General features: G+C 36.3%; 1 protein-coding gene and 1 long non-coding RNA gene across 3 annotated transcripts; both read left to right on the forward strand.

Moving 5' to 3' along the window:
* Positions 1 to 1130: 1130 nt before the first annotated feature.
* LOC126624424 (uncharacterized) lies at positions 1131 to 2029 on the forward strand. 2 transcript variants are annotated; one of them, XR_007624105.1, is made up of 3 exons: positions 1131 to 1209; positions 1347 to 1420; positions 1510 to 2029. It is a non-coding gene; the product is annotated as an uncharacterized LOC126624424 (long non-coding RNA). The 2 variants fall into 2 exon arrangements; XR_007624104.1 differs by having other exon boundaries at positions 1347 to 2029.
* A 15485-nt stretch (positions 2030 to 17514) lies between these two features.
* On the forward strand, positions 17515 to 19842 carry LOC126624048 (protein kinase PINOID-like). Its single transcript, XM_050293042.1, has 2 exons — positions 17515 to 18560; positions 18796 to 19842. Exons 1-2 carry the CDS (start codon positions 17983 to 17985, stop codon positions 19598 to 19600), a joined length of 1383 nt encoding a protein of 460 aa, XP_050148999.1. The 5' UTR covers positions 17515 to 17982; the 3' UTR covers positions 19601 to 19842.
* Positions 19843 to 23835: the final 3993 nt, after the last annotated feature.

Below are 23835 nucleotides of genomic sequence, written 5' to 3' on the forward strand. Positions count from 1 at the left end.
CATTCAATTTTTCGCGATATATTGAATCCATATCACCCCTTGGATTTTGTCCGGAATTTCCATCTTTCGTTGGGGTTATTTTGGTCCACCAACTCTGAATTAAGCAAACCAACCGGGCAGAGTACCCACTACCACCCAGGTCGAGTTCTGGGCTCAATTGGGTTTTGTTTTGAAGTGGCCCAGTTTTGGGGACGGGGCCTGGTGATGTTGAAGATGAAGTTGGCTTTTGATGGTTTAGGTCCTATACTTTGTATTTAGTTACAATCAATTTTTCCCCCTTCTTCTTTTATACATAAAATCCCCTAATAATTTGATAATGTTAATGAGAAACGCTTTTACTGGTGCTGGCATAGCCAGATTGGTTATAACATTCGAGTTTGAGTTCCTGTCTTAGTATTTTAGATTAATTTAAAGTAAAATATCGCTTAGTAGTTTAAATTAATTTAAAGGAAAACTAATGATAAGGGCTCAAAAACTTTATATTTTAATAAAAAACCAGGTAGAAAGTTTATTTAATGGTTAGGACAAAGTCCAACATTTAATCAGGCCAATCAACCTGGCCCACATAATGAATTTTCGATTTTGCCCCTGACAGTAAGGCTATGTCCGTTTAACCTATTTTTCCTTTCTTTCTGAGTCTTCGTGCTATTCTCTGCCTACATAACCTCAAATCCTCTCTTCTGACCAAAAAAAAAAAAACCCTCAAATCCTTCGACTCCTCCCATATTGTTAATTCCAACTCTTTTTCCCTGGCCTCTCCCAAATCGCACTCACTCACCAACCGGAGCCACATAGCGAGAGAGAGAAACAACCAGAGCAGCGGAGATGAAGACCATCCTCTCCTCTGAGACGACGGACATCCCCGACGGTGTCAAGATCAAAGTCCACGCCAAGATCATCGAGATCGAAGGTTCTTGCGGGAATCTCATCTGCAACTTCAAGCTTTTACTCCAAATTATGGAGTTATCGAACAGTAAGCTGCATCTAGTTTTTATGCACTGCCTTCTCTCGTATATATATTAAATTCAATACCAGGATTTGTTGTCCTTCCTTACAGTTTTTGGGAATTTTGGAGGAATTATACGTTGATGAAATCTGGTATAATAGGGAGCTTGATTGTGGATGAATAATTGATCCCCGTGTGGAGCAATTATTGGGTTATATTGTTGGAGAACCTCCTGAGGATGCTAAAAGCAAACAACCCTTCAAGTATTATTTCATCTCGACAAAGCATTACTTTTGAGAATTTTTATTACTCATGTTTCTCTCCAAAATGTTCGAGATTTTTATATTTTGCTTTTGCTTTTGATTATTTGAGTAAATGTTTTTTTCCTCATGATCTTTAGGTTCCCCTTCATTGCTTATGAGGTTTTCACTTGTGAAATTGATGTTATATTAAAGACTGGTGAATGAAGAGGAGGTATTCCTGATCAAATTTTAATATTGAATAAGGAATTTGATGTATAAAATCTTGTCTAGTTTTGACATATGCTTATTTTGTGATTGCAGCTAATGAAGTTACTGTTCTCTTTCTTAGAACCAAATCGTCCTCCTAGTACAAGACAATGTTTATGGCCAACATATTGCAGCAAATCAGGATAGTTGCTTTCATTTGCATAACCTTTTTTTTTTCCCTTCAAATTGCTTCTATTTTTTATTTTTATTTTTGTGACTGATTGCAATTCAATGAAGGCATCAGAGAATTGTTGTGTGAAGGTGGCTCTGCACACTAGACCGGTTATCGACGATGAACGCCTTCAGGGTTGCAAGGAGTGTGTTGATGTTGAACTCAGAAAGCCTCATGTACTTTAAGTTTTGTTTCCATTGATGAACATGAACTGGGTTTTCTGAGATTAGAATGTGTGGTGTTACTAAATTTGGATATCTGACTTTTGTTTCCTAAGTTAAAAATTAATGTGTGGTTTAGTGTTATTTGGCTTTTTGAGCATTATCAAATGAAGTTTGGTTTTCTGAAACTTCATCAAATTACCACACTATTTATGAAACTGCAACAAAAAATTTCACATTATTTCTGAAACTACAGCAAATTACTTAAACTAAACACTATTACTGTCACTGTTTCGTAAACTAAACACTGACTATTTCTTAAACAGGACACTAGTACTATCACTGTTGAACACTAGTACTATTATTGTTTCGTAAACTAAACATTGACTATTTATCAAACGAACACTAGTACTATCACTGTTTCGTAAACTAAACACTGACTATTTCTCAAACTGAACACTAGTAATATCACTAATTCTTAAACTAAACAATAACTGAACACTAGTATTATCACTGTTTCGTAAACTAAACACTGCATATTTCTTAAACGAAACACTAGTACTATCACTGTTTCGTAAACTAAACACTGACTATTTCTTAAACGGAACACTAGTACTATCACTGTTTTGTAAACTAAATATTGACTATTTATCAAACGAACACTAGTACTATCACTGTTTCGTAAATAGTGCCTAGTTCTTGATCTACTTTCATAAATAGTGGCCTTGTTCTTGGTCGAGTGTCATAAACAATGCCTAATTCATGGTCCAATTTTATAAATAGTGTATAGCAAGTGGTACAATTTTATAAATAGTCTTTTTTTTGTCTAGTTTCATAAATAGTGTTTCTTTCTTGGTCTAGTTTCATAAATAGTTTCCACCTATTGGTTTAGTTTTAGAAATAGTATTTCATTCTTGATTTGGTTTCATAAATAATGTTTACTTATTGGTCCAGTTTCATAAATAGTGTCTCCTTATTTTAAGGAGGATTAGAATGACATACTCTGATAAAAATTTATACGATCAATAATGGTACCATTTGACAATTTGACAACATAAGCATCTAGACATCCTACTAGTAACAATTTGACATCATATTTAAAACATTGCAATGTCGTCCACAAAGTTGTGAATTTAATTGCACTATCATACATCCATTAGATATTCTGTTACATAAATCGTTAAGTGACAACGCGATATATATATATATATATATATATATATATATATATATATATCAACGTACAAAAATTATCAAGGGGTGTTCAGTTTAAGAAATAGTCAGTATTCAGTTTAAGAAATAGTTAATGTTCAGTTTAAGAAATAGTGATAGCATCGGTGTTCAGTTTAAGAAATAGTGATAGTATTCGTGTTCAGTTTAATAAATAGTCAGTGTTCAATTTAAGAAATAGTGATAGTATCAGTGTTCAGTTTAAGAAATAATCAGCATTTAGTTTAAGAAATAGTCAATATTCAGTTTAAGAAATAGTGATAGCATCGGTGTTCAGTTTAAGAAATAGTGATAGTATTCGTGTTCAGTTTAATAAATAGTCAGTGTCCAATTTAAGAAATAGTGATAGTATCAATGTTCAGTTTAAGAAATAGTAATAGTATCAGCGTTCGGTTTAAGAAATAGTCAGTGTTCAGTTTAATAAATAATAATAGTATCAGTGTTCAGTTTAAGAAATAATTAGTGTTTAATTTAAGAAATAGTGATAGTTAGTAGTGTTCAATTTAAGAAATAATTATAGTACCCGTGTTCAATTTAAGAAATAATGATAAAATGAGATGAAAGTTTAAATAATTAGAACTATGTAGTACTTTACGAAATATCTTTAAAAAATCATATGAATTTGTTGTTCATCCCTTTCCTGCTTTCACCCCGTCCCCACATTCTTCCTTTCCCCCCGCCCACCATCACCACCTTCCCCTTCCTCAGCCACTGCAATGAGGCCAATCCAGGCTCGCTCACCCTCAAACTCGCACACCTCCTCCAGTTCTTCCCCACCGTCGGTGCCCAAAGATTATCTGCGATTCCCAACAGTATCAAATTGCTAAAAAACCACTCAAACCAATAAATAATCATAACTAATAAATCATGGGGGTCATTTGATTCCTATTAAATGAACATAATTTATCTGTTTGGCTGCCCAGAAAATGCCGGAACAACAATTCAACATTTCACTAACTAATCCCGGAAACCAAGGACTAACCAACGCAACAAAAATTACATGCATTTTGCTTAGAAATTTTGAAACTTTTGCAGCCTTGACAAACAAAACATAAAACAAAAGACCATTTAAAATTCACATTTTTTCCTTCATTTTCTCAGCAACCAAACACATGCCAAATTTTGGAGAGCAAACCAGATACTTACAAAGAAGGAATTTTGCCAATTGCCCACGTTGAGGTTAACCAAGCAGCGAGTATCTTCGATGCTCATGGTTCCTCGCTGGGCTTTCGAGCTTCGTCTTGAACTGGGTGGAGGACGACGAGTTGGAAGCTCGGATTCCCGGGCTCCAAATTGTAGAAATGTAGCGAGAAAACAGGTTTGGGGCGTGAAGATTTGTGGGTAGGAGTTGGATTTTGTTGAGGTTTGGTGGCTTGGGAATGGAAGGGAGTGAAAGTGTGTAGCAGTAATGGGAATCGAATATCAGCCATTGGTGAAAACTCGTGGTTCTTCACCATGTCGGTCTGATGTCCAAATCGCGTTGGGAGGGGTGATGAATTTTAGTAACTGCAACTTTGGCTAACGGGCCTGGGTTAGGCTCCGTTAGGGGCACTTTTGGAATATTAATTGTTATGCGGTTTGGGCTTTTTGGTGAGCTCGTGTGTTTTAGTTTTTGTAGGACCTGACATAAAAGTTTTGTGTCCTTATGATTAAAATTCAAGCTCTTTTTATTAAATAATAGTTTAGGGTGGTTTTTCATTAAATAAAAGTTAGTCCAAGCCCTTTTCATTAAAGCTCTCATAATTTAAAGTAAAATATTGCTTATATAGAAAAGAAACTCCCCACCTGTAGCACAGTAATACTCAAGTGCACAAACGATTGAATTTAAGTTAGCTAAATTGAGTGGCATATAGTCCTAGTTAGGTTTTTTTTTTCCCAGCGAATCATTAACCATAAAAATAGATACGGAAGATCCAAGTTTACTAAGTTAACTAATTTGGTTTATGCGTGGATGTGGTAGTAAAACATTTCGTCATGACTCATGAGGTACACATTTTCTCTACATTAGTTGTTGGACATCAGTTACTTAATTTGTTTATTGTATTCAAACCTTGACTTGTACTTAAATTTGGTACGTAGTTTTGTTGAATTTGTCGTACGTATCCTACACGTAACCTTCAAGTACATGTACATTCAGTACTAAATAAATTCGGGCAGTATTAATATATGATACTTGCAACATCTCACTCTTTTGTAAGTTTTATATAGCACTGGAATTCAATTAGTTACAGGGGGTTGGACCCAACTCGGTTAATTGTTTGACGTGGTGTTGTCATAGAGAATAGTTGTAACTTGCTTTGCGTACGATATAATTAATGAAACTTTAACGAAAAACTCCTGTTACTGTTTATTTGAAAGAAAAATCATATTTTTACACTAAAATGTCAATCCTGGTACTATTCATTTTACCCTTTATTTTGTCATTTTCGTTAAAACTCAAAGTTTTCAAAGTTTTTTCATTAGTTTTCCCCATAATTAAATAGCTGTGAATCTCATTGATTTGTGACGAAAGATTGTGTACTACTTTTGCACATGTAGGCTCATTATATACATGTTAATGTCCAGCAATTGGTGAAGCATCGCTGGCTGCCAAGGAGCCTATTGAACTGGCTCCTTGAGCCGGGGAGATTTTTCAGTGTGATCGGAACATGGGATGGTACATCATGTGTCACTATATAAACGATGGGATATGTGTGTTAAAAAGTTAATAACTTAAAAAATAAAATTTCCAACCACTTATATAAAAACACGTGATATACCATTCGTGTTCCGGTCACAATAAAAAATTTATCGTTGAGCTAACCTCTCACATATTTTACACGGTTCATTGAACACTATTTTTGGCACTTCAAAATATCAACATGCAGTCTTATTTGAGTTTATGATTACTCTTTTAGCGCCAATAAAAATTTCCTACGATCCTCGTTTAAATACAATGTCAGCACGATAAGATGAATTGAATCACATAAGTTTGATGATTTTGGTTCAATCAAACAAGACTCAAGGATGCATAAATGTCTACCACCATAATGCTCTTTTAAACAGTTTTCGAGGGTCTTGTTTGTGAATAAACTAATTATAAATGAGAAATTTAAAAAGTAGCCAAATTGTTGACATATTTCAGACTTATATGGACTTACTCAAGAAGGCTCTAGCTATCTCATGGTCACTTGAGCAGTGCTAATGCCCACTTGAATAGTGCTTGAGCACTGCTCAAGTAGTCTCAAGATAAGCACTACCGAACTAGCCTCGAAATGGAGCAAACGCTGCTTGAGTGGCTTCGATAAATAAAGGCCAAAGGGGACACGAGACAGAAAAATCTTGCTGCTGTATGATTCTTGCTGGTATATTTAAACCTCTATTAAACTTTACCGAAACACACTGATAACTTGCAGATTTTTGGTCGCATAAAAATCTTGTTTCTGCATGATTCTTGCTAGAGTAAATCCACTTTGCAGTATTGCACAATCCAAATTAGTTTTAAAAATGCTCGTCTTATCACATTTTTCATCCCAATCAAGTCATGTGAGGTAGTACTCAACGCCTCAAACCAATCTTACGTGGTTATAAAGTTATAAAAATCTCAAAATGGGGCTAAATATAACAAATTTGGCAATTTATACAACAAAATTTCTTGAATTTTTTGTATGCATGAGCCCATCATATAGGAATTTTTTTGAAACGTACCCAATTTAGACATGTGGTCAAAAAAATCTTTTAGGGCTCGTGTGGATATATATCTAAAATTTGAAAGAAATCTTTTCGTTTAATAACTATTTTGTTTTTAGTTATTTCTATTTTAAGATTTTGTTTTCATTCATTATTCTTAATTTCTCGGGCCAAACTAATCAGACGCTCTTATAGACCTATTACCGTTATAGACCCGTCATTTCACCCTTATCATAGACCTATCAATTTTTGAAATTGGTTAGTTCAACGTTGACCAGTTTGATCTTGTCTGGGCTCCATGCTCCCTCAACATTTAGTAAGACCTGAGCCAAATCACCAGCTGCAAATTGCATCACACATAAAAATAAAATCATATAAATTTTGCAGAAATAAGATCCAGCAATACATAATAATATCATACAGCGGGACAAAATCTAGCAGTTAGATGAGCAAGAGCAACCACCTTACCATATCAGCAGATCGAGCAGACATGGAAGCAGCGTCAACAACTTCGGAAACACCAGGTCTGCATATTTTTATGGTACCAAGAAAGAGAGAATTCAACTTCCGTACTTGGATTCCAAACCCTAATTTTTTTTTTACTATTTTTGGGTTGTTCTTGATACAGCCATTACGTACCACACACCATTAGGGTTTTAATCGTATTTTATTGTTAAACTAGTAGACTATAGTACTGACTTAATATAATATTAGTCCCAAAAGTCATTTTAATATTAGGTTAGTCATAATTTTCAACTAATCCAAAAAATTTTATATGCTTCGTTAGGAAGAATTTGTCTACGTGACATATTTTGTCCGTTTGTCGGCCTATCAAAACAGCGGGAATATTGGTAGTTTGTTCACTGTCCTTTCTCATGCATTTTCCCTCTGCTACTTCCTTGAAATGGTCATTAATTTTTTTTTTTAAATCCTAATATACCATTATTGTTGCATTTCCACCCCTACATTTCATGTACTGATATAATTACATTGATTAATTTATTCATCATGCACTCCTCGCATATATTAAACTTCTAGGGTTGATGTGAAAAGCATAACTTTGCTGCAGAAATCTCTGTATTTGTATCATCATGAGCTCCTAGCCATACTTTAATGCGACGTGCACTTTTGATAAAATACATTGTTAATTTTGTGTAAATGTTACTTTAGTTTCCACGAGCCTTTATCAAATTATCGGTAGACTGGGGGACCAATATTGTTGAACTGGTTTAGAATATTCAATACATTGAAAGGATCTCTTATATGCCATGGATAATGATCAAAGCTTGAATGTGATGGGTATAGATATTTGTTTGTTTGATATTTTTTGGTCTATTCCAACCAAGACACTCTTGATTTTTTTTTCCCCATTTGTTTGGTGTACCCTGAGTGCAAGCCTTTGACGCAAGGGAAAAGTTTGTTCATTTGTGACCGAAAGGTCATGAGTTCGAATCGTGGAAACAATCTATTTGCAAATCAAGAGTAAGGTTGCATACGATAGATGTTCTCCCCTACCCCCCTCTCTCGACCTTTGCAAAGAGGGGAGCCTTGTTGTTGGTTTGAAGTCCCTTTTTTGTTTGGTGTACTCTAACAAGTTTCATCAATTAGCATTTATAATCTTGATGCCTTCTCGTTAGACTGCCTACGTACCCTAAATAGGGATCAAGCCATACATAGTTCACCATTTGTTAAACTCTGAACTTTTCATAAAACACTTTCTAGAAAAAAACATAGAGTACCACACTACCCATCAACCATAAGCCAAACAAGAGTTGTCATTATGCCATTCACACACACATGTGTTTTCCAACACCATTCCACAATCACATCAATCAATAACACATACAATACAACAACATGCAGGATTAGAGCAACATAGTTCGGTCGAAACCCACATCTCTGAAGCTTTCTCAATTTAGACCGTATCCAACGAATCAGCGAAGTCATGGATGTAATTTCGGACCACTCAACGAAATCTAACAAACCTCGGGTTTCATACCACTCAACGGAACCAAAGTACCAAACGGGATTCCAAACCACTCAGCTAAATCTAAACCAGGATACGATTCTAAACCACTCAACGGAATCCGACTGGATACGATTCAGGTCCAATCAACAGAATCGCGGAGTACAATGGATATCGAACCGCTCAACGAAAAGCATGATACGATTCCAGACCACTCAAGGAAAGCGCGGAGCACGATGGATTCTGGACCACTCAACGAAATTCAGATGGAGCAAGGAATCAGACCATTCAACGGAACCCCAGCGGAACCCAGTTGCAGACCACTCAACGAAATCGAGCGGAAGTCTAAGAAATATAACAACGACTCGAAGAAACAAGACATGAATCAAGTTACTTAATTTACAACGGCTCAACGAAATGAGAAATGAAACAATGAAACGAGATATGAAACAAGCTTCGAAGCAACAAACCTCATGATAATGGGTTAACAGTCTCTCACATTTCACAAACAATCCAACATGCATTTCAAATCACATTTCACAAATATCATCAATACACAAGTCAAATCACATTTAATAAACATAGATCAATGGCTAAATATAAAAAAATTAAGAGGCGGTTAACGTTTGGTTTTACAAACTTAGAAGTTCAATTTGGGAAGATCTGTACGTCGGATTCCCAATCTGTAAGTCTCTAAGGTCCTTAAATATTACGTGTAATAACATATTAAAGTTTGGTAACGATCTAACGGTCAAATCGTCGATTGTTATAACGATCAAGTGGCGGCCTTTAATGAAAATATGTTCAAACGATGAGATTTCGTCAATCGGATGTCACATATGGAATCAGGATATCAGATTTAGACTAGAAAGATAAAGTTGGCCCACCGGCCATGTGTCGCCGCATGCAGTGGTTTCCAGCAAACGGAAACCCAATTTTCTGACGAACTTAAAAAATTACCAAATTTTATAGGATTGTACAGCACAACAAGGGGAAGAACTTTCATACCTGGGCCGAAATCCAATTTGGCCGGGAAACACCTGAAATCATCCTCGAGCCGTCGGAAACCCTAAAATTGGGTGTTCTCCAATTCGTCAAATCTGCAACTCCACGCTCCAAAACTGGTTTGGGGTTTGTTCATGAGCTCAAGGGGAGGCTAAAGGTAGTGGTGGACAACCGTAACACATTGAAAAATGGCAGATCGCCGCGGTTCAATGTGAACCGGGACCCAACTCCCTAGTTTGGGTGTAAATGAAAGAATAGTTGATGCTGAGTTGCTTCCAGGTGGTGGGTGGCTGCGAAATGCATGAAAAAATAGCCTAAAAAGGCATCAGAAAACATGGTAGGAGCTGGGTCGGGTCGCATAGAAAACCGGTCGGGGGATCTGGTGTTTCTCTTCTCTCTCTTCCCTCATTAGGCAACCCTCTCCCTCATTTCCCTCTTTTCTCTTCTCTTCTTCCTATCACAGCCACACACGTGGCACCACAGATCATTGCTCCAGCAAATCTGGAGCCTTCCAGATTATGGTCAATTGATCGTTTCACCCCTGTCTTTGCTCGTTTATATCTCATTCTTTATAGCTTTGCTTGGCGAACGGTTTTCGCCTACGCGTTTATGAGGTTGAGCTCTATCCAAATACGTAAGTATATGAATTAAATACGTCCTCGAATTGTCCATTTAGTTCAGTAAGGGCGTTTTTGTCCTTTTACTTATCCCAAAAAAACTATATGCCGTAATTATAAACCCATCAAAACTAAGAATACGAAATACATAATTTAAATAGTGAAATCTGGGGACGGGATTTCTAAATCTAATTAGCATTGTTGATATAGTCTTGTAGAGTTGGAAGTGAGAAAGTGTGGGAGAGTAAGAGTGTTATGCACTTTGTTTTCCATGTCAAATTTTAATAGTATTTACAGGGGGAGCACAAAAAATTTGTACTTTCGGATTGCACTACAAATTTACAACTTACGAATAATACTATACACACCAACTGTTCTCAACTCTCTGACACAATGAATGTTCAAAAACAAGTTGGAAATTGGCCACTGTGGTACGTCTACAAATTCGGGGTGCAATTATAACTAGCAAAAATAAGACACGAAATGTTAAAATGCCATTTATATACACACACTCATATATCGATGGTACGCGATCGACATACATAATTTCAATTTATATGATACTATATAGTATCATATCAATTTAGCATATGAAAGGCGGTGTATCAACAATAAAAAACAATGATTATATCGACATACACCATATGAAGATCGTATCAATAGAATCATAAACTATCGACGTCATAACAAAACATAAAAGTCTTTGTCGTTGTTATCGATCGAGCAGCTACGATGGGCATTTAAGACATTTTGCATGTCAATTTTTACTAGTTTGGCAATTCTTGTGATCACTTGTACTAGAGCTCCACTGATTTCCCAAAACCAGTTGTTGTCACCAGTACAAAGTGTGCCAATAATGCACAATTCACTATTTTTGCACTCCCTTGATGGAAGATGTGCATAATTTTTTTATCGACCTATTTTCAATGGTTGATAAGATTTCGTCTTGTTCTCTTGTTACGGAAGAAAACAGAGATGCATGTGAAATTGGCGACATTCAAACAGAATATGCAACTGGTACAATTAATTGAGGTAGAGTTGTCTTGTAAGATATCTTTGTGAATCACAAAAAGTGATCTGGCAATCTCACCGATGACTTCTGGTTTAAGGTTAATTCATCCAGTGACCAATTATTAATTATTAATTAATTATTAACATGTTCTATAACAATAGATAAAAACAGAAGGATCCTCGAGAAAATTCCAAACACCAAAGTAAAAGGACAACAATGGAGTTAAAATTTGGCCCACAAGATCTAAAAAGTTAGATTAGCCACGTTTGGTGGTCACTGGTTTTGTGATGTTTTTTTTTTCTTCATAAAATACTTGAAGTGTTTTTGAAAAAAAAAACATATTATCTAAAAATATTTTTAATTATTTTAAAAGTACTTTCAAACGAACTATTACCTATTCGTATTTCATATTAGTAATTAATTAATTACCTAATTCAATGAATCAGATTTTTGGGCCCTTGTTATATTTTCTGATCAATTATTGAATATTCCACCAGTTGATAATTTTGTCTACCTTTGAAATGCGTCCAAAATATCCCAGTTCAATTATTAATTTTTCTTCCTATGACTATTAGGTTGTTTGTGTTTTTGTTCAGATTAGACTATTAACATAGGCAGCTATATTAGCTTATGAATAGTTAATTATAATAATTAAGATTAAGATTAAGCTATCACACTCTTTACATATGTATTTGTGGGATTAGACTTAATATCTAAACTGATGGCCGGAAACAAATCTTAGGGTTTGGTTGGTAAGGTGCTACGTTTATGATTATTGTTCATGTTGTAGGTTGTAAGAAGTTATTCAACACCAAATACGCTCCGTTAAATATTTAATTTGTCTATAAAACATAAATCTAAGCTCATTTTGATACACCAAACTTACATGTTGTTATCATATCGCTTGTTAATGATTGAATCCTATAAAACAAACCCTAACACAATTAATTTTCTACATATTTGTCTAAAACTTTTACCGTATCTAATAAGATGGATTCCCGGTTAGCCATATTTATCAGGGGTTAACTTGGTTATACCAGTTCTAGTAGCTCTACCATGAAATGATTGATTTAGTTAGCATTCGGAGTTGTAGTTGTGTGTTACGTAAATTGATAGGAGAAGTGTGTATCCTCTTTTATTCAAGTATCTAATTCTCTTCTCCGTAAATGAAGTAAATTAGAATATCATTGCTCAAATTTACCATTTGGAGTTAGTTGCGTTCATCTATACATGTGATTAAACTAGTAAAGTTTGGTTCGAATAATCTAAATTTTTGGTTGTGACCTCAAAACTAACAAGCCAACATTAAATGTGGGTTTTTGGTTTGCACTTTTGGAGTAATGTCAAGGCTGAAATGCAAAAAACAATTCCACTTGCTACTCTTTTTGCTGGCCTTTTCCAAAAACACTAGGATTTCCATGCAAACAATCATGGGGCCCTTTCATCAACTTCCTCTCAATCTACTACTCTCCAAAAGTGTGAAATAATAAATATATTCGAGTATGAAATAATCTAATAATCTTAAAAATCATGTAGGCTTTTGAGAGTCTTGTTCTTTTCAAAGGAAGGGACCCAGCAGGTTGCATCTCCCAATCAATCAGCCTGGAGAAATTTTTAATATGTCGAAAATACAATCTGTTACATTAACTATCATAATGCAAATGTTTGAATTTGTTTAAGTATTCAATCATTTGTATTATAATACTTGATAATAAAATTAGTATCCGAGTATGCTCCCATACTGAAAAATATGTCCTTAAACAGTTGCAAACCCAGCTCTCTTTAGGCCATGTGGAATTTTAGTATCGATCTAATCTGTCTCCTTACCGGTTACTTTACTTCAACCTCCTTATCAAATTCAAGACATTTGAAGGCGCACATGGAATTGGCTAACTACACCCAACATACATGCAGTCCGCTACAATCATATCATCGAGATAGACTTAACCGGAATGGGGGATATATATATATATATGTGTGTGTGCGCGCGCGCGCGCACATACATGCAGTCCGCTACAATCATATCATCGAGATAGACTTAACCGGAATGGGGGATATATATATATGTGTGTGTGCGCGCGCGCGCGCGCACATACATGCAGTCCGCTACAATCATATCATCGAGATAGACTTAACCGGAATGGGGGATATATATATATATACAGGGAGCTTAAGGGGAGGGATCCCCATTTTTTCAAAAAAAATGGGGACACGCTCCCCACCGTTAGATTGATTTTAATGAAATTGTGTGGTTGAGATTAAAACACAGGCCATAGAATCTCAACCACAGGATTTCATTTAATTCAAATCCAACGGTGGGGAGCGTGTCCCCATTTTTTTGAAAAAATTGGGATCCCTCCCCTTAAGCAATTCCTATATATATATATATATATATATGTGTGTGTGTGGGCGCGCGCAGGAGCAGAGAATGGTGCCAGTGTAAATGAGCATCTTCAACTGCAATGAATCACTGCCATCTTTTCAAGTTTTAACCGTCTAAATTTTTGTCATATTTTTGCTATATCAGTTTTACTTTTAAATTCTTGTTTATTTATTTTTCTACAGATTAATTATGTCCTCTTATATATTCTACTATTTAACTTAGGCATTCTTAACGGTTAAGAGAGTTCACTCATGAATCTAAGATCTTATGTTCAAATCTATCACTTCCGGGTATCACTTGTGTAAAAAAGAAACAAAAAAGAGAGGGATCCTATGAATATTAATCAAATTCAGCAAAGTCACTTGTCGTGTAGAATATAATATATCTTTTGGATTACGAAATATATAACAACAATAATCCAACAATAGAGATACCAAAACTGTATTCCAAATTTGAGTCGTAGATGATGTGCTAAGGTTTGATACTTCACTGTCAAATTAATCACGATTTAACATATAGGCTTTTGAGCCAAAGTCTAAGATTGGTATAATTCATCTCTTTGGTCATTGAGATTTAAAATCGATAGAACTAGTGTCCATCAACAGTCAATCATTTGGTCATTCCGTAAAAAATCGTCATTAAACAAAAACAAAAATGACAAAATACTCTTAATTTTTGTCAAATCATTTTGACCATGTTTAAAATTTAGGGTTTGATTTGTTGTTGTATTCTTCCCTTGGAGGTAATGTATATACATACAAGACTACACTTGTAGTACAAAAGACAATTAAAGAATCGTAGTAAATTAAGGAATCCTAATTACATACTAACAGCATTCAATTGATTCACGCCAACATATGCTCAAATCCAAATTCTAGTCAATCAAATACTACGACATCATTTGATGAATCAGATTATAGGGCGTCTCATAGTATCGACACGCAATCATTTAGCCTTGGACGCTATTTGACACTTGGTTTGAAATGCTTAATTGATCAACGACAGTTAACCTTTTGAATGAAATATGATCCAAGAATTCAGACTCTCAAATCAACAGTAGAAAATAGAAGCCTTTGAAATTTCTACCGCAGTCGACATCTGCAGGATGCAGCCAAGGAGTAGTTAAATACTTTTAAGAGTCACTTCTCATCGAAGACTCAATTATTGTTCGTTTTTCTCAACCCTCATTGTATTTTACTGCTATCATTATTAGTTTTCAATTCTAGCATATCCACGTTTTTTACGGACTAGGATTTTCTCCTTTCTTTTTTCCATTTCTTTTCATCATTTTATCTCACATTCTCTTATTTTGTCTTTCTCTTACTAAAAAAATTAATATAAGATGTTAACGTGGCTTAACTATGACCGTTTAAATAGGAGGGGAGGGAAAAAAATATGGGAAAGAATCCTACTCCGTTTTTTACGCCTATTTTGTTGGAACTATTTAGTAATGTACTTCAATGATATAAATCATCTATATTTTAGTACTTTATTCACAAATTATTTTTAGAAAAAATTAGGTAAATTCAAAACTATTAACATATTTATTTGTAGTGAGAAAAATGGACGAATATGATCTATAAAGAAACACTAAATTTAATCTAACGGTCATATTTTTGGATTTGGGAAATTTTTAGTAGACATGATATTTGAGGTAAGACATAAACGATAGACAGTTAGATCGTTGAAATACGTTATGAAGTAGGCCTTACAAAAACGTGTGTAAAAAACGTATGTCTTTGGATCCTAACCCTATACATATATATGATGATAACGAAAGAAAAGACGTATTTATCTCAAACGAGTTTATCGGCATTGTGACATCCTGATCCAATAACGTTATATTATGTGTAAGTTTTTGTTTTTTTTTTCACAATGCATAATGTTATTGGATCAGGTAGTGATGACCCCCCATCCATGCAAATTATTTTTGTGAAAGAGAAAAAAAGCGAACCAAAACAAACCACGCGGCACAGTGGGGCATCAACACTTTTAAGAGCATAAAAATTCAAATCCCTTGAAATCAAGATAATGGATTGGCAGCTGAAAACGCTAGGCTGAAGAACGATACACGTTTTCTTCAGAATCTTAGATACCAATACATGGTGTGGCTTGGAATTCAAACAAAAAACTCGACAGGTTTAAAGGGGTGATCATCACCACCTTCATCAAGTTGGTAACTTATTGGCCCGCTCCGTACAAGAACTCCTGTGCAACTCCTACCCCTCCATTGTTTTCGGTAGGTGGTAGTATTCACGTTGCGTCGTGCTCAATCGTGTTTTTTGTTTGGATTCAACTTCAATAACGATCTAGCTTTAACTCGATCTATTTAATTATATTTGTCAAATGCCTTGATGATATCAACTCCTACCCCTCCATTGTTTTCGGTAGGGGGTAGCATTCATGTTGCGTCGTGTTCAATTGTGTTTTTTGTTTGAATTCGACTTCAATAACGATCTAGTTCTAACTCAATCTATTTAATTATATTTGTCAAATGCCTTGACGATATCAACTCTACATGTTTATAAATTGTTTCGTGTTCATATAATGTAGTTATGCAAACATTTTCTTTCAAATGATTTGCATTTGTTTTGGTAAATGTGGATTGCTCGACTGTGTGTGCGATATTATGTACCTTGTCAATTTTTCGACGTTAGAGGTGTTGATAAGCTTTCAACTGTGTTTATAGGCAAATGCAACTAGGAAAGTTTTAACATAATATAAGGCAACAATTTTAACCGATATATGGGATGCGTTCGCAATTTTCTCTTCATTCAAGAAAGCGGACAGTTGACGACAACAGGTCAGGAATGACAGTTGCTACTAAAAAATTGATTATCGGCATGTTTTTAGAGGTTGTACTTGGCCCATCCAGCCCCTTAAAACTCGCGACTTACCATATAAAATAGACTATTCCAAACTCTTTCTTCAAGTCGCTACCAACTACGAATCAGGTATGACCAATTGAAGAAAAAAAGAAAAAAAATCGATATTTATAGTTGGATATGCGATATATGTCATACAACAAAAGAACTTGTGCACACCTTAGGTTTGAAACATGAAATCATTTTAATTATACTAAATAAACGACTTGCCAATAGAGGTGACAAATTAACTCATTAAATTGTTAGTGAGTATCCGTTTAACATGATATCACTGTAATATCGAGATGAAATTAATAGTGATTATGATGGTGAAATGTGTAATTAAACTAAATTAATCATAACGGGTACCTATTAACAACCCAATAGATTGATTTGACCTCTACTTGTAAGTTACCAACTTACTATCTTTGAAATCTAATTTTTCTTCTGAATAAAGTTCCCAATTTGTATCTATCATCTTCACCCCTGAAAGTTCTGAACACTCATCTCACACGCAGATCAACGATAAGAATAATTGACCGTAACAGTCCCCAACAGGGGCACTTTCGACATTTTCCTCAACGCCTTCCCGGCAGTGAAACCGCACTCGCGGTAAGTTTCCAGCGCCACGCGCAGAACAGAAAAGACCACCATTCCCACACGTGCCCAACCGCATATTATTCTAACAGGATCCTTTCTAGATTCTTTTCATGAGAATTATAGAGATCAATGAATCGTATCCATTTATCGTGTATTATGCGATTAGTTTTTATATGTACTATTTATATGTAATTTTAAATTAAAATATTTAGAATAACTTCTAATCGTACGATGTACGATGAACGGAAAAAATTGACAATTCCCGATCCTCACTCCATAATATAACCACACCCCAAAAAGTTACCGCTTTACCGCGTTCTTACATTACTTCCCAGCATAAATACCCAACTACCTTCCAACTCCTCTCAGAACTCAAAACGCAGTGCGTTGAGCATTCCAGCTCCTCAAACCAAAACCTCTCTCTCTCTCTCTCCCTCCCTCCTTTGTTTCTCTCTCTAGGTTTCATACTTTTTGAGATAAACCCTACTTCTGAGATCTACCTGAAAAAGCCTGCTGCTGCGTTTAAACCTCCCATTCAAGGCACTTGCTTTCTGCAATCGTACGGAGCTCCATTAATGGCGTCACTGCTCCACTTGAACCTTCAAGCCACAAGCTTTGACCCAACCACAAACACAAACCCTGCTCCAAGTTCTTTGTTTTAAAATTTAAAATCGCCTTTCCGCACGTCACAAATTCCCCAGGAATCTTCTGTTTTCTTCTTCGTATCCGATTCGCCGAAAACTGTTCCTTCGATTCCTCCACAAAATTTATATAAAAAGCCCTCCGCTTATTGATTCTTTCTCGAGGAAATTCGGATTGGGTGTCCATAAAGACGTTTAATTTCTAAGATGTTAGAGCGTGATTCGGACGGTGAAGCAGTAAACTCGAGTCACAGTTCAATGAGCAGCGAAAGCTGCAGCAGCTTCAGCCGCCTCTCGTTCGACGCCGCCGCCGCCACCACCACCGCCTCCGACCTTGCGGCCGAGACACTAAGCCTCAAGCCTCACCGCTCCTCCGACTTCGCCTACTCTGCCATTCGCTCCAAAAAAACAGCCCTCACTTTCCGCGACTTCCATCGCCACCGACGCATCGGCGCCGGCGACATCGGCACCGTCTACCTCTGCACACTGAGAAGCAGGGACTCTTCAAGTCCGGCCGATCAGGATACAGAGTCTTCGTCTTCCTCGTGCCTTTACGCCATGAAAGTCGTCGACAAGGAGGCTCTGGCGATGAAGAAAAAGGTGCAGAGAGCCGAGATGGAGAGAAAGATCCTCAAAATGCTTGACCACCCGTTCTTGCCTACTCTCTACGCCGAGTTCGAAGCCTCGCATTTCTCCTGCATCGTCATGGAGTACTGCTCCGGCGGCGATCTCCACTCCCTCCGCCACATTCAGCCTCACAAACGCTTCTCCCTCAACTCCGCAAGGTACATTTTTGAATATTCCTCCATTAATTTAAAAAAAAATAAAAAATGACCGGCATTTTCTTTTGTAATTTTGTTTTCTTGTGAATACATTACTCAGATTAGAACATGAGATGTTCTTATCTTGTCTGCTTTATCTCAGTGCAACGTCGTCTTCAATCATATATTCTGGTCCTAATTTTGTTTAACTCGGACGATTCGACTCGGTCTAAATTCGGTTTTTTGTCCGTATATGCAGGTTCTACGCTGCGGAGGTCCTAGTGGCGTTGGAATACCTCCACATGCTGGGAATCATCTACAGGGACCTAAAACCCGAGAACGTGCTGGTCAGATCGGACGGTCACATCATGCTCTCCGACTTTGACCTCTCACTATGCTCGGACGCAATCCCTGCCGTTGAATCACCCGACTCGTATTCCGACTCCGCGTCCTTATCGACCCCATCGTACACCCGCCCGCAGAAGAGGGCAACTCTCACCCCCTTCTCCTGCCTCTCCAACCGGCTGTTCCGGTCGCGCAAGGTCCAGACCCTCTCCCAGAACCGGCTCTTCGTGGCCGAACCGGTGGCCGCCCGGTCGCAGTCCTTCGTTGGTACCCACGAGTACGTGACCCCCGAAGTCGCATCCGGTCGGTCCCACGGCAACGCCGTCGACTGGTGGGCATTCGGCATCTTCCTCTACGAGTTGGTCTACGGCCGGACGCCTTTCGCGGCTCCATCGAACGAGAACACCCTGCGTAACATTGTGAAAAAACCTCTAACATTCCCAACCTCCACGCCCTCCAGCGCGCTGGAGGGCCACGCGCGGGACCTCATTTCCGGGTTTCTCAACAAGGACCCGGACCGGCGACTCGGGTCGAAGCGCGGAGCCGCTGACGTCAAGAAGCATCCCTTCTTCAAGGGCATCAACTTGGCGTTGGTACGGTCGCTCACGCCGCCGATGATCCCGGGTTCGATGAGAAGGCAAAACACGACGCCGTATTACCAGGCCGAGAGCGAGGATAGTCGAAATACGAGACAATCGACGGCGTTCGATTACTTCTGAGAAGCAACGGCGGGATGTGCGCCACGCGTTGAGACAACCCTGCCAGATTTTGTGACAGGCGGGTGACAGTTGTGTATATTCGAGCGGTCTTTTTTTTTTCTTTTTTAATATTTAGATTTCTTATATTTAGGTAACCATCTGAGAACATGAGAAAGAGAAAAAAATCTGTATTGCCATGTTGGTATGTACACGTGTTTTCTCTATTTGACTATTTTATCGTTAAAATGAGACATATTAGATCAGACCGTCTTATCACGTATTTTGTTTAATTATTCTTCATATATTATATTTTCACAGTCGGATGGACAAAACAAATAAAGTAACGCACAAAGGGTTGATAGTCGGTTATGTCACGGACATTATAATGCAATATGCTTGTCGATATTTCATAGTCGGTTAGGGTTGCGTACGTCATAATGCAGCCTGACCAAAGATAAATTACGAAGTGTAAAACAAGCTACTTTATCCGAAAGAACATTTGACCATTTACATGCAATTAGGGATGCTTGGAACTTGGTCTGCGTAACGTGAGAAAGTCATACGTTGAAGAAAATTCGTTACTTTTGAATTCCACAATTTCCCATTCGTAGGAAGTTCCAATTTCCCACTTTTTCCTTTTGGGCTGTTAATTTAAAAACTTTTTTTTTTTTTTCATCGACAACTTGAGTCACTGGTTCGACAGGTCCGAGGCCGGTTCATTTGTTTATAGGAAAGAAGAAAAACTTCAAACCCTACCGAATAACTCATCATCAAGCTTCCTAAACCTACTACAAAGAGAGCATCCCGGACCTACTTTCGTTGCAACTTAAATAACATATCACATTTTAATTATTTTCATCCAATACTATACGTTTAAAACCAACCACAACGCCCTCATTCACCGGAAACTCCAAGTTGCAACTGGAAATATATTGGACGTAAGCGTTTTTTTATACGTTACGGAAAGTTCTTAGTTGATACATTGAACAAATGAGATAGTATGGGATTACTGTATGGAGATATAAATCTCGATTACTACAAGGAGAGGGCTAGCATCTTGGACCTACTCTCGTTTCAAGTAACATATCATTTCTTATTTTAATAATTGCGATTTAATGCTATACGTTTAAACCAACCATACAACGCCGGCATTCATAAAAAATTCTACGTTGCAACTAGAGATAGATTGGCCAATAAATATTTTTCTATATGTTACGATTAGAGTTAAAGTTCTACAACAATGAAGATATACTCTCGCTTACAAGTAATACTAGAAGACATGGAAATTTGAACATAGAACCTCATGTGTTCATATATTTCAATTCCATCTGTGTCACCACGAGGAAAAATAAAGCAACAAAACTTTACAAAAATGGTGATGCTAGAAAGATCATTTTTTTAAGATCATATTTTGTAAATCACATAATGTGGCGATTGATGATTTAAAAAAAAAGAAATCAAACATCAATTGTCACATCATGTGGTATACAAAATATGAAACTTGAATAGGAGTTTTTGTGGGCATTGTCGGGTAGGGAAAGCCCATCAACTTATTAGTCCCTTAGCCCATGAAAACACATGGGATTGTCCATGGTCACCTGCCAACCAGGCAGCCCCACCAACTATATTAAAGGCTCTGTCCCTTCTTTCCCTTCTCTGTTCAAAACCAAAACAAACAATAATTGGAAGAAAACCCAAAACAATACAAAGCCTAGGGTATATAGTATATACCCAAGATGCTTTGCCAAACCAATGAAATGCCTCCATGTGTTCCCATTTCATACTGGCCACGTGGCGGCTCCTCTCATGCAAAATTTTAGGGACAAGGATTGTCTGCCTTCTCATGCCTTCCTGTTTGTGTAGTCACGGTTAAGTCACGTCAATATTTTATATTACTATTCTTTTTTGTCTTATTATCCCTATAAAAAAAACAATATAAAATGTTGACGTGACTTAACCGTAACCATACAAAACAGGAGGGCATGGGAGGGCACCGGAAGTGGGAGTGCAGACAATCCTTGTCCAAATTTTAGGGCAGGAGCATGTTCCGCCAACTTACTATGCTTCATACAATATAGGTTTGTTTAAGGTTTAAGTGATTCTGTATCTCTAAGTTAATCTTCTTACATTGTTTAGCAAATTTCACTTTGTTGATGTATGTTATGCATTGATGTACTCTTAATTGCAATTTTTCAACTTAATGCTAAAAACTGAAACATGTCACAAGCACAAATAAATAAGAGCTGTGCTACTGACAAGTTGTATATGCACGCGGATGAACATTATTTTGATGAAGTGTTCTGAAATCCATTCCATTAACGGGTGATAGACACACTCGTGTGTGGGCTGCCACACTGGCTGATTCGTATCTGAAAAAAAAAATTAACATGGTTTGATTGTCATAATCTCATAAAGAGAAATGCCAAGAAAACTCTTGAAAGTTGGATTATCTGTGAACTTTCTGTATCTTATATTTTTAATATATATTTTATAATATTGATACGAAAATTAATATTAAAATGTGAAGTAGCAGAAAACTAAAAAAGAATTTTGCTCGAAATAGAAAGGAACATGATTAAACAAGATATTCAAAATGAGTGGTGTCAATGGTGATCGCTACCTAGGTGTGCAGTTTCACGATTATATTCATGATAGCTAGCTAGAGAGATTGATTGAGATGGTTATTGTTATAGTTGTCTTTCCAGAAAAAGTAATGTGAATTGGCAAAGTAAGCCACTTAAATAGTGCGTAGAAAGTGAATCAGATAAAATTTACATTCATGGGAAAAAGAGATTTGGGTAAACACTTTCTTTGGATGGAACAATTTTTTTCAATGGGGCGAATTGGGTAATCATCTAGGAATAAACCTTTGATTTTGTTTCAAACTTTTTATCGAATATTATCAAGGATAATATTAATTACACACTTATTTTTATTTTTTATACGTATTTGTTAATTTTTAACCATTCAATGACCAAAAATAAAAAGAAGTAGGTGAGAAGTAAAAAATAAGTGTATGAATAGTACTACCTGCTATCAAAACTAATGTAAACGACTTGTTCTTTGTCTACTAATTTTATATTAAGAGCAAAATTCTCATTAAGGATGAGTAAGAACTCTATTCAAGGATGAATAAGAACAGTTTTGATTATAAATATAAAGTTTTGATCATAAATACAAAGTTCTATAAATCGACAATGACAATTTTTAATACCCTATTCATCTTTTGACAAGCCATGTATTGTCGACCGCTTGAAAGGAAAGAAAGAAAGATAAAATAGAGAGAAAATGACAATTGAGAGATGATGTTTAGGAAAACAAAATTGCCAGCTACATCAGCGTGTATTAAATTGTATGGGCCAACTTTGAAGCCTTGAACATCTTCACCTAACATGCAAACTAAATTATTGTGCATATTTTGGGAAAAACATTCATGACTACAACCTCTTGAATTGAGTGTGACGGGTTTATTTCATTGCATTATTTTCTCAATTTGTGAATCATATGATCATCAAATTCTTTTCTCAAATTATTGTAGCAAAAGGTATAAAAAGAATGGTCACATAAGAACATATGTTGTCATACAATGTGGAGATGCTTTTTTGTTCACAGTTTAGGTTTAGCACTACGTTTGAAATTTCTTTAATACTATCGATATTTCTGTGGAAATATCCAAAAAATTATATAAAGATATGGAGGGAGGGTGAAGTCTAAACTTCACTATATATAGAAGGAACTCTTAAATTTCGGGCAACGACGGATTTTGTCAATATTTCTGATGTATCAGTTAAATATCGGATAAATTCTTATATTTCGTCTAAACCATCGTTTAACATTCTCTAAAACTTTGTTTTAAATTTTCATCATCTCCATCGATATTGAAAGCAATCGATGTCAAAATCAATATTGATATACGCATCGATATTTCTACCAATACTAATATTTTAAACAATGTATATGTATAAGAAGCTTACTATTAGGGCTGGTTTGGTATTGCTGTGCTTTGAAAAAAAGCTGCTGTGAGAATAAGCGGCTGTGAAATAAATCAGCAGAGTGTTTGGTAAACTTTTTTGTAAAAGTGCTTTTGGAAAAAAAAGCAGTCTGATAGTGAATCTTTTCATTAAATGAGCACTGTAGTTCTATGTGCTTTGAAAAAAAGCCAGTTTTCCAAAGCTACAAATTGCAGCTTCAGCTTTTTCCTTTGATTTCAGCTTATTCTCACAGCAGCTTCCAAAATAAGCCATTTTTTTTAAGTT

The sequence above is a fragment of the Malus sylvestris genome, chromosome 5 (assembly GCF_916048215.2).
Source record: "Malus sylvestris chromosome 5, drMalSylv7.2, whole genome shotgun sequence".
Taxonomy (NCBI): Eukaryota; Viridiplantae; Streptophyta; class Magnoliopsida; order Rosales; family Rosaceae; genus Malus; species Malus sylvestris.